Consider the following 12,331-nt stretch of genomic DNA (forward strand, 5'->3'; position numbering starts at 1 on the left):
TAGACAAAATTTACAGGATATGGGCCAACAAAATAAATATTTCTTATCACCTGCAAAAAAAACTAGTCGACTAAGAAGAATACCCTGTTAGTGGAAGTGTCTCAGTGTACCTACTTCTTGCCAAAAGTCCAACCATATTTGCGCAATAAAATTTGAAAAAAGATGTCGACAGAAATTGTAAAAATTGAAAAATTGCAGTATGGAGCAATCATCAAATAAGTACCTGCTTTTTAAGAAGTTAAGAGGTAAGACGATTTACAAACATATGCTTAATAATTTATACAATCATTGTCTTTGCTATTGCACCATGAAAAATTTGATTTCAAGCTTCAAAATGTAAATTTTCCATTGAAGAAGAAGGCCTATCAGGAATTAGTAAAGGTTTTAGTGTCACCTCTGAAATATCGATGCAGTTCATTACATATACATATAAACAAGGTATCTTAAATAAATAAGGTAAAAGACTGGGTAGTCAATAAATAGTTTCTCATAGGAATAGGAAAATATTAGTAAAAACTTTCAAAAAAATACTCTAAGGCAAGTTACAGCTGAATGGAATCATGAAACTGAATTAAATTTGCCAAGGGAATGCATATATCTGGATTAAAGTTTCATAAGGTTGAAGTAAAGGTAACAATTTAGAAGTGTAGTGTATTTTCTTATAGGCAAAGTAAAAGCCACCGTTAACAGCAAAGCAAAAGAAAGCCAAGTTTATATGGGCAAAATCTAACCTTTCTTAGTTGTTAGAAGATTGGTTCCGAGTAATTTTTAGTGACGTATCAAAATTCGATGTATATCTTGGTGATTACTGCACTAAGCATGGAGTTTTTCACAAGGACTATTTGAAACAAACCATAAAATTTCCTAAAGAAGTGATTATTTGGGATTGTATGGCAGTACAGTAAGGTACATGTGTTTTGAATTTATTTAGAGTGCCGTAATGTCTTTTCTGTGGCTTCTAACAGTCCTCACCTAAATTTAATTGAAATGTTATGACCCACAATGGACAGTAGGCTAACTTAAAGCCAACATAGAGCAGATATGGAATAAATTTATTCCTGAAAAATGCAGATCCTCAGTCAGGCCAATTCCCAACTGTATTTAAGCGACCGTCAAATCTAACGGTGATTCTGCTCCGTTTTAAAAATAAATATTGGTTCTACGTCCCAATATTTAGTTGTCCAGAAAATAAAAGTTTTTTTATTATTAATTACTATTGTTAGAGTAAGTATATTTTGTTTTGTGTTGCTGATTGAACCTCAACTGAACTGAACTGAACTGTCAACTATAATGAATTTATCTTGCCATTTTTGTTGTTTACTTCAAAAAATATTAATTGAAAATACTTATCACAATTTGCTCTATTTAAAACAGACACAAAACTACCTCAGAAAATATTTGTCCCTTGACTGAAAGATAATATAGAGTTTTTTCGAAAATTGCATAAAAGTCTTATAACATCAGATTTGCAGTGCCACATATCTACAAAAGTTCAATTTCTTATTTTTCTTATATAAATAAATACAAGTTACTTTACCTTCAAACAAACAATAGTTTGTTTTCATTAGTTGTTTATAGTAAGTATCACAATTTCTGGAAATTAATGTTTAATTTAGATTTGTTGCACCGAGACAATGTATTTACTATGTGTACCATTGTTTACGTAGAAAGTGACTCATTTATCCCAAGAATAGAAAATAATAATTATTCAGAGGATTAAAGCACTTTACTTTTGTGATATACACAGAAAATGGGGACAAAATTCGAATAATCAAAAATTTCTTTAAAGATTGAACTTTTTCCAAAATTAAATTGGAAAAACATGTATACAGTACTTGGCCAAATTATTAGGCCAAACATTAAAAATTTTCATTTTTTTAAAACAAGAATGTTATTATTTTGTCGCATAGCAACATTTAATATAGTATGGTAACATTATTGTACTATTTTAACGTTGGCGACACCGCCCTATCCGCCATTTCTAGAAAGCATTGCGTCCTGTCAACTGTCAACTAGTGTGAATTTTATAACCTCAAATACTGTTTGTGCACGGTTGAATTCTAAACGGTTTTGACCTGAAATTTTATTGCAGAGGTGAGTGATTTATCCTTTTTTTATTATTTTTTAGATTATAAACATATGCAGTGAAGTTATTGGTATAATTGAGGGTATTAGACATCTTTAGATGTGGAAAAACGCTGATCTGTCACCAAAACGAGTAGGCCCGGTATTTGGACTCCTAAAAGCTGGAGAAAGGTCTCAAAATGAAATAGCAGCAATGGTAGGAGTATCAAGAAGTTCTGTAAGGAATATAAAACAGAAAATTGCGTTGACGTCAGTTTGGATCCAAAGCGTACGGGTCACAGCGGAAGACATCGTGTGACTACTCCTAGGACTGATCGCAAAAGAAGAGATATTTGCCTAGTAAACATAAAGAAACCACAGCGAATGCTTACCCAGGAGATAAGAGATGAAGAAATTTGTATTTCAGAAATAACAGTTCGTCGGAAACTTGTCAAAAATAAACTGCTAGCTAGGACATCAGTTCGAAAGATAAAGCTTACTCCGACTATGATAAAGAAACGTTTCAAATGGGTACAAAAATACAAAAACTGGACAGTGGAAGATTGGAAAAAGGTATATTTGTGTTGTTTTGCTTGAATATCAATATTAAAAACTAAAAAAACATGCGTTTCTAAAAATTTTGTTGATTTCAGGTCTGCTTCTCGAACGAATCTGTTTTTCAAGTTTTGACAGAAAAAACGAAGTTTGTTCGGAAACGTCCCAATGAGAAATACAAGCCTGACTGCATTGTGCCCACCACCAAGCACCCACTGTCACTCATGGTCTGGTCTGTGGTATCCGGCACAGGTACAGGCCGTCTCTACATGGTGGAAAACACGAAGAGACAAGACCAGTACCGGAAAGTACTCGAGACGAGACTTTTGCCACAGCTGCAGGAATGGTTTCTGGAGAAGAGGAACCCATATTTATGCACGATGGTGCTTCTTGCCACAAGGCTAAGAGTATTTCAACTTATTTAAAACAAAAAATTAAAGTTCTTGACTGACCAGGCAACTCGCCTGATATGAACGCTACTGAGAATGGGTGGGAACTACTGAAAAGGGTAGCGAAAATAAGATACAACTGAAAACAGGTAGCTGACTGACTGTGTTTTATTCACACCAACCCGGCAGTCCGGTCCATTCAAGACCAAGTCACAGTCTTGATAGCTGGCTGAACAACTGGACGGGCAGTGATTTTAACTATACCATGATTGTTTTTCTGAATCAACCTCAATTCTGCAAAAAGGTATTTTACTACAATTTTATTCACATAAATATACAATGGATAAGTACTTTAGACCAGATAAACCAGATGTTGTAATTTTAAAGCAGTTATTCAGAAAAAAATAAAAATGACTACTTAAGTATATTTGTAACGCTTTTATTAATGGTCTCATTCAATCTAATATATGTTAAAGATTATTTGAGTTTAGTTATTCGTCTTTGGATGACGCATTATCTAAATCTAGATCTTTAGAAGATTCTCAAAAATGCAGCATTAAATAATATAGCATCTTGTAGTCATCAAAATTCAGAACAAGAACAAACTACTTGAGCTTCTGTTCAAATGAAACCTGGTCAGGATTGTTGTTATTGTGGACGTCCAAGACATCCTCGATCTTATGTCCAGCAAAGGCTGCAACTTGCCAAACCTGTCATAAAATTGGAAATTGGGCTAAAATGTGCATGTAATTACAGAAAATTAAAACGAAATCAACTTCTGCTTATACTTTCAATAATTGTATTCGCTTCTTCAATGGAAACACCTCAATAGCTTTCAAAATGTATAGCGAAAGTAACAGTTAATCAAATTAGTGTTAAAGTCTTAATAGACACTGCAAGCTCGGATATGTTTTAGATCATGAATTCGCTACAGAAAATAAGCTTAAATTTTTTTCAACCCAAGGGGAAGTTTCTATGAAATCTATGTCATACTCAACAAATATTCAAGGCTATTGTTTAACAAACATTCAGATTGATAAAGAAAAATATGATCAAACAAAAGCTTTAGTTTTGGAGGACTGATGTTTTAAATTTACAGAATTTTAATGCAGTTAAAAAATGTGGGTTAACTTTAAATCAAAATAAATGTTACTGCAATCAAAACATTATAAATATTGTGGGATATACAATAGAAAACTCTACAATGAAACCTGATTCAGACAAATTGAAGCCTCTACTAAATATATCAGTTCCTAATGATTCTAAAAGTCTTCAGAGGGTACTTGGAATGTTTTCACATTACTTAACATGGATTAATAATTTTTCAGCAAAAATTAAAGCTCATATAAAGTGTAAAAAATTTCCATTAGGTCCAGACTTGGTATTTGCTTTTGAAGAGTTGAGAACTGATATAACTAATACACTTCTATGGACAATTGATCAAAAAGAAATTCTCATTGTTGAAACATATGCATCTGAATTTGTGTATGAAGACCAGTTACTTTTTTCTCACATACCCTCACAGATTCTGAATGAAAACATTCTGCAATTGAAAAAGAAGCATAGGCTTGTGTTGAAGTATTAAAAAATGGAGACATTAGCTGATAGGAAAGCAATTCAAACTAATCACAGACCAAAAATCAGTTTCATTCATGTTTAATACAAACCATAAAAGTAAATCAAAAATGAAAAAATTATGCATTTGGAGCTAATTTGTTTTTAATATATTATTTATCGTCCAGAAAAGGATAATGGTGCAGCTGATGCATTATCAAGAATATACAATAATATAAATAATACAAACAAGTTATATCAATTATATTCAGATTTATTGCATCTTATGATTACTCGTATGTACTATTTTATAAAAATTCGAAATTTACCTTATACTCTAGATAAAATTAAACAAGTAATTACCTATTGTCCAGTCTGTGCAGAAATTAAACCCATATTTTATAAGAAAGAAGATGATAAGCATTTAATCAAATCAACAGCTTTATTTGAAAGATTGAAATGGATGGACATTGACTTTAAAGATCCAATATCCAGTTCTTCTAGAAATTCCTATATGCTTACAATATCTAGTACCTGTATCTTACAATACATCTAGTCAGATAGTAATTGAATGTTTGAATCAACTATTTTCCTTATATGGAATGCTGGCACATATACATTCTGATAGGGGAACTAGATTTACTTCACAAGAATTTATTAATTATTTGCACTCTAAAGGAATATCTTCAAGTAGAACAACACCATATAAACCTGAAGGAAATGGTCAAGTCAAAAGATACAATGGAGTTATATGGAAAGAGGTAAATCTAGCATTGAAAACCAAAAATTTAAACATCACCAAATGGGAGACTGTTCTACCAGATGCTCTGCACTCTATACGAAGTTTACTGTGTGCAGCAACCAATGTACAGCCCATGAACATTTGTTTACTTATCAACGAAGATCAACTAACGGAACTTCTATTCCTTCATGGCTTAAAGATTCAAACAAAGTCTTACCTACTAAGAAAATTTGTAGGAAGAAGTAAGTTTAATCCCCTAGTTGAAGAGGTTGATCTTTTAGAAACCAATTCAGATGACGACTTAATACAGTATCTGAATGGAAAGAAAAGTACAGTTGCAACGAAGCATTTAGCTCCTAAAATTATTGAATCCCGATAACAATGAAGATGAAAATAAAAATCCAAATACACTAGAGAATTCCACTAGTGAATCAATACCAGATGAGACAGAAAATTTACCTATTCAAGAACCAAATCAAGTGGAAAATTCAGATTTTCAATCTAGCCATAAATCAACTAGAATTAATAAACCTAGATATTTAACCTAGAAACCATGTTTCCCTTATGTATTACCATTATTTAATTTCTGCTTAAGTATTGCTATTTAGTATTGACTGAAGTTGGAAGTTTGCTGTAATAAAAATGAGCAATATTTAATATTACATAAAAAAGCTTGCGAATTCTCCTACTTCATTATGATTGATGTTTGTTTTCCTCTTATAAATAGCTCACTAATATTTTAATATTCTAGCATTTCAAGTAGAGTATTACAATTTTTTTTAATATAGGCTTGGTAATTACCAGATTCCTGCAAAATCTAGAATGGGAAAAACACATATAATGGTCATGCAATAAATATGATAAAAAAAACGAATTATATTTGAAATAAAAAACAAAGGACAAGCTAAAGAAAAACTTTAAAGCTAGCTGAAAGATGACTTCAAACAAAACACTGTACATTTCAATTTTTAAGATAACATACACAAACCAAAATGGATAAAATTCAATAACCAATGCTGAAGTGACACTGAAAAGTACAAATAAATAATTTAAAGATAAATATTTTTTTGTTTGAACTGTAATATTGGCAATTTTTGAATTTTTAAAACAAGAAAATGGATATTTTACATATTGTTGCTTTACACATTAAAAAATGGTTAATTTTATGATTCAAATAAAAAAGTTACTTCATCTTGAATACATTTATTGTGTTCCTGGTTAACTTTATGAAGCACCTGTGCAGACTTTCCTATTTATATCTATCTAGGTTATAGATTAAATTTGATATTTAGTGTTGAAAGTAATCTAAATACAAAGTCATTTGCATCTGGAAATATCAGTCATAAATGAATAGTATTGTTTTAATTATGTAAAGTTAATCAAATGAGATAATCTAAAAACCCATACACATAAAAATTTCCACTTATTCTACCCAAATAAATGTACATAGGAACCCTGAATTTTTTTCAATAACATAATTTAAAGAACATTTTTTCGATTTATAAAACAAATGCAAAAACAAAAAAGACTGGGACATTTAAATAGTTTTAAAGCAGTTTTTAAAAATCAAAATCCAATAACCCAGGCTGAAAAGACACTAGAAGTACAATAAATAAAGTTGAATCCTTCTTTTTGTTTAAATTCTAATATTGACGATTTTTGAATTTTTAAAATAACAGAAACATAACCTTTTGTTATGTTCCAATTCCTGATTTGACTTTTTGAACCACCTGTGCATACTTTCCTATGGTTTTTACTTATATCCATCTAGATTGTAGATTAAATTTAATTTTAGGTTTGAAAGTAAAATTCATTTTGATCTAGAATTATCAGTCATCAACGGAATACTTTTTATATTATGTAAAATTAATGATAGGTATATGATCTAATCCAAAAAATCCGATAAACAAATTTATTTCAACTAATATCCCATGTAAACAAATGTGCATTATCATTTTTAAAATAGTTACACATAGGTATAGGAACAAAAGAAATGGTTTCAACAATATAAATAGAACATTTTTGCACATCGCTCATCTTTGTTGATAATTACGTTGCTTAAAAAGCAGGATTGAAATATAAGAAAGTTTAGAAACGGTACTTACAGCATTCCTGAACATTTCGTACAAACAAAGGATCCAATGGTAACGTTCACGTATGTAGGGCCGCGTTGGTTACAATCAAAACAATATTTATTGCCAAGTAGGACTCCTAATTCACGCAAAGTTTTTAGATTTTTTTCGTCTTGCTTTCTTCGCGAAGCAGCCATCGTTTTAACACTTCACTACCCTAACTAGAAACTGTGCGGTTGAGTTACAGAGAACCCAAATGATTTAGTAGTCCAACCTGCAATTTAAAAGTGCTGGAATTCCGTTTTCACCAAACCCAGTAACAATGAAGTGCACTTCTAAATAGAGAACTTTCTTAATTTGTCGAGTTATTTATAAGTTAAGGCAATTTGTATAAATGGATCGGATTAACATGAGATTTTTTACGGAACGCGACAATTTTGTTGAACGGTAATTTTTAAGGCACTAAAGTGAATTGCGAGGGTACGTTTTAACTCGCAACAAAGATGACAACTGAAACTGAGGAGAACTCTGACGTATGACGTATTTCGGCGAGACTTCTATTTGGTGGTTATCGGTGCCAGGATCGCGATTAGAGGCGGACGCTGTCGTTTTAGTCTAAAGATGAATATGTTATTTTCTTCGCTCCACATATTTATTCCCAATTGCACGTTAATTTAAACCTAATATTTTAGACAGTAATTTTTTTAAATAACTGTCTTTTACTATTATCTTTTGGGTTCAAAACACGTTAATTTTGAGGTTTCGATTTACATTTCATAATTTTGATTTTTTCGAAAATTTTTCTTCTTCCTCTTTATAAGCAATTCTGCTTGTTCATTGGCGGATTAATACCTCCATGGAAGGTTGTCACTCAATCTTTTGCGCGGTCGTGCGATACTTCTTCTGCCGATTGGTGCTTATCCCTTGATATTTTGACTACACGGGTCTCCTCCATTCTGCTTATGTGGTTATTCCATTCTTTTTCTATTTTGTGTCCATTCATTTATACACTGTACGTTCCATTTTCTTCTAATGTCTTTACTTCTCTTTCGATCTCTCAGCTTACAGTATTTCCTGTAATTCTTCTCAGTACTCTCATCTCTGCAGCTTCCAGTAGCCTTTGCGTTGTGGCTGTGTCGGGTCTTGTTTCCAAGACATGTCATTAGGGGTCTTACACTGGCTTTATAAATTCTTACTTAGTGTTAATGTGTCTGTAGTTTTATGGCTGTTTCCTTTTTGAATAGTATAGTTAGTAATTAGTTCGCTCGTTCTCCATTCTCCCGGTATTTTATTGTGTTTTATAATTTTATTAATTAATGTTTTCAATTGTTCTGTCATTGCTGTTTCACGATATTTCAGTAATTCGTTTGGTATCCCGTCGTTACCTGCTGCTTTTCTGTTGTAACATTTTTTTTTATAATTAGATTAGTATATTTATTTATATTGTTACGATAAATATCCTGGCCTAAAAATAACTGTAAAATATATGATGACTGATTCTAATATGTTTTAGATTATACGAGAACTTTCGACCATAAACCCCAAGTAATAAAAAACTGGTTCCATTCGAATCTTCCGGAATTAGGCCTGTCCATTCGAGGCGAAACCAGGTCAATTGAGGTCAACATCCATGCAGTTCTAGAGCAGCTGTTTTCGTATAAATATGAGGGAACTTTTATTTTGAAGACAGTTAATAAAGAAGATTCGCGCTCGCGGTATTATTGTTACGCTCGCCTACTAATAAATTATTGTATATGTAGTGATAAATAAACTTATATAAATTATCGTGCCTTTTAATAAATTAAAGTAGGAACAATATAATAAATTAGTAAAGACATTATAAATTAAAGACATAACAATTAATAAATTCACAACAAATGGTGCCAGAAGTGAGATCGAACATAAATTAGACTTATAATAATAATACAAGTGAATATAAAATAAATTGTGAAAATGACGACGATTTATGAGCTGACAGTGACTAATTTAAGAAGACATCTCGAAGACAGAGAATTAGCTTCTACCGGAAAAAAGGCTGAGTTAGTCCAACGACTAAAGAACGCTTTGCTAGAAGAAGGACTAGATCCAGAGACTTATATATTTGAAGATGCTGTTATCTCGTCGATTTCGAAATTAGAGAACAAAGTTTCTGACGATATTTCGAAGGTATCTTCTGATGTAGCCAAAGTTTCTGGTGATGTAGCCAAAGTTTCCGGCGACATCGCATCATTGGAGAACAAAGTATCCGGCGACATCGCTTCTTTAGAAAGCAAAGTTTCTAACGAGATTTCTTCGCTGGAAAGCAAAGTCTCTGCTAACATCTCTTCGGAAATCTCTAAAGTCACTTCTGAGATGTCTGCCCTGGACGATAGAATATCTTCATTAAAAAACCAAGTTGCTGCCGATATGTTAGCCTTCGAAGAAAAGATATGGAAAGAGATGGAAAAGAAGATGGAGGAAACAGGGACAGCAGAGAGAGGTAACAATCCGATTACAGTGGAGATAAAAGAAGACGAGACGAAATTTAAGTTGGAGACACGGCCGAAATTTGAAGGAAGTGGAGGTTCTATTCATGTTAAAGTCCCAACTTTCGACGGAAAATCATCATGGAACAACTACATGAAACAGTTCGAATCAGCCGCAAGAGCAAATGGATGGTCTGAAAAAGAAAAGGCTGTAAACCTGACTATCGCCCTTCGAGGAGATGCCTTAGATGTGCTTCAGACCATAGCCGTAGAGGAGACCGATGATTTCGAACAACTGAAGAAGAGGTTAAATATGCGATATGGCCACGAACATTTGGAACATGTATATCAGTCGCAGCTTAAAAATCGTAGACAGAAGAAAGATGAGGCTCTTCAAGAATATGAGGTAGATATTGCCAGATTAGTACGATATGCTTATCCAACAGCTCCCGAAGACATGATGGAAAAATTGGCCGCTCAAACGTTTATTGATGGTCTTCGTGATCATGAAATGCAGAGAACACTACGATTAGCTCGTCACAAGACGCTGGTTGATGTTTTATCCGCCGCCCTCGAATACGAGTCAGCTACGCAGGCCTCTGGCGGTTACAGTAAAGTTAGGACTGTAAAAGAGGAAGGAGATGAAGATAAACTTGACCAGCTCTTTAATTTGATGAAAAGCATGACATGCAAGAAAAAGAAGACCATAAAATCAAGAAACTCACCATCGGAAAAACCAGAACGAGTCGGCTTTAGGGGAGCAGCTTCGACCCGGAACTTTTCCAAAGACCCTCTCATACTAATAGCTTCTTTGAAATGTCGTGAAGATAGTGTATATGTAGATGGAGAAATAAATGGTAAAAGACATACGTTGTTGGTGGATACCGGAGCGACCAGAACCATTATACGTCCAACAGTTATAAACAGCCGTAAGAAACTGTTACCAACGAGGTTGCGACTTCGGACCGCTACAGGTGAAAATGCCAACATTCATGGAGAAATCCAGGTACAATTGGGAATTGGAGCAGAAAAGTTCGTCCATACTGTTATAGTTGCTGACATCGAAGAGGATGTTATATTAGGAATGGACGTAATGAATATGCATGGATTCCAATTGGATTTTAAGAATAAGGTAATCAAAGTTGGCAACGAGGAGGTATTTCTTCATCCACATAATGACAACACTGTGCAAGCAGCCATTACAGAAGATACAGTCGTGCCTGCGAGAAGCGAAACGATCATAGTAGCGCGGCTACAGGGAATTGTGGACGAAGGGAGACCTGTTATGATGGAGCCTTGGAACCATGACGATGAGGTTGGCCGTGGAATCATAATTGGAAAGGAATTGGTGACTTCGGCTAAAGAAATTCCTGTGAGACTTATCAATGTCAACGACTACCCAGTGACCATCAAGAAAGAGACAAAGGTAGGAACTTGTGTACCTGTGACATCCATAATCCGTCAGGCGACAACATCTGATAATTCCAATGACAAATTCGACCAAATGGTTGCAGTTGCAGGACAGTCTCTAAATCAGATGGAGAAAAGGAAATTAAGGGAATTTCTTCGGCAGTATCGTGATATTTTCGTACCGAAAGGAGGAAAGACGGGAAGAACTACCGTTGTTAAGCATAAAATTGATACTGGTAATGCTAAGCCAATTCGTCAAACAGCTCGACGATTACCACAGGCGAAGAGAGAGGAAGCTAAAACGATTGTTCAGGAAATGAAGAAAGACGGGGTGATAGAACCTTCTACGAGCCCATGGGTCTCTCCGGTGGTCCTGGTTAAGAAGAAAGACGGAACGACGAGGTTCTGTGTGGATTACCGTTTGCTGAACAACGTTACCAAGAAAGATAGTTATCCTCTGCCTCGGATCGATGACACATTGGACACATTGGCTGGAAGTAAATTGTTTTCTACTTTGGATTTGAAGTCTGGATACTGGCAGGTAGAAATGGACCCAGTAGATAAAGAAAAGACAGCCTTCACCACAGGATCTGGATTGTGGCAATTCAACGTTATGCCATTTGGACTCTGTAATGCTCCTGCGACATTTGAGAGGCTTATGGAAAATGTGTTGAGAGGGTTATCTTGGAAAACATGCCTGGTTTATTTAGATGACATAATCGTCTTGGGGGAGACATTCGAAGAACATCTGAAGAATTTAGAAAACGTTTTTAATCGACTTAAAGCTGCCCAATTGATGTTAAACCCCAAGAAGTGCCAGCTATTTCAAGGTAAAGTCAATTATCTGGGTCATATAGTCAGTAAAGAAGGAGTGGCCGTGGATAAGGGAAAAATCGATTCCATTAAGGAATGGCCAAAACCAACTGACAAACATCAAGTGAGAAGTTTTCTTGGACTATGTACTTACTACCGGAGGTTTATTAAGAAGTTTGCAGATATCGCTAAGCCATTAACGCGACTTACGGAGGAAGCAAGAGATTACCGCTGGGATACAGACTGCCAAAATGCCTTTGAGACCTT

The 12,331-nt window shown here is 34.0% G+C and overlaps 1 protein-coding gene across 1 annotated transcript in view; it reads right to left on the reverse strand.

Annotated features, from left to right (window-relative positions):
* The window catches only part of drongo (Arf GTPase activating protein drongo), a 162,220-nt gene extending 154,317 nt beyond the window's left edge, over window positions 1–7,903 (reverse strand). The window contains exon 1 of the mRNA XM_072543163.1: window positions 7,410–7,903. Coding sequence (XP_072399264.1) covers window positions 7,410–7,573 — 164 coding nt within the window. The 5' untranslated portion in view covers window positions 7,574–7,903. The remainder of the gene's footprint in view (window positions 1–7,409) is intronic.
* Between the last annotated feature and the right edge of the window lie 4,428 nt (window positions 7,904–12,331).

This window comes from Diabrotica undecimpunctata, chromosome 9 (genome assembly GCF_040954645.1).
Source record: "Diabrotica undecimpunctata isolate CICGRU chromosome 9, icDiaUnde3, whole genome shotgun sequence".
Classification (NCBI taxonomy): Eukaryota; Metazoa; Arthropoda; class Insecta; order Coleoptera; family Chrysomelidae; genus Diabrotica; species Diabrotica undecimpunctata.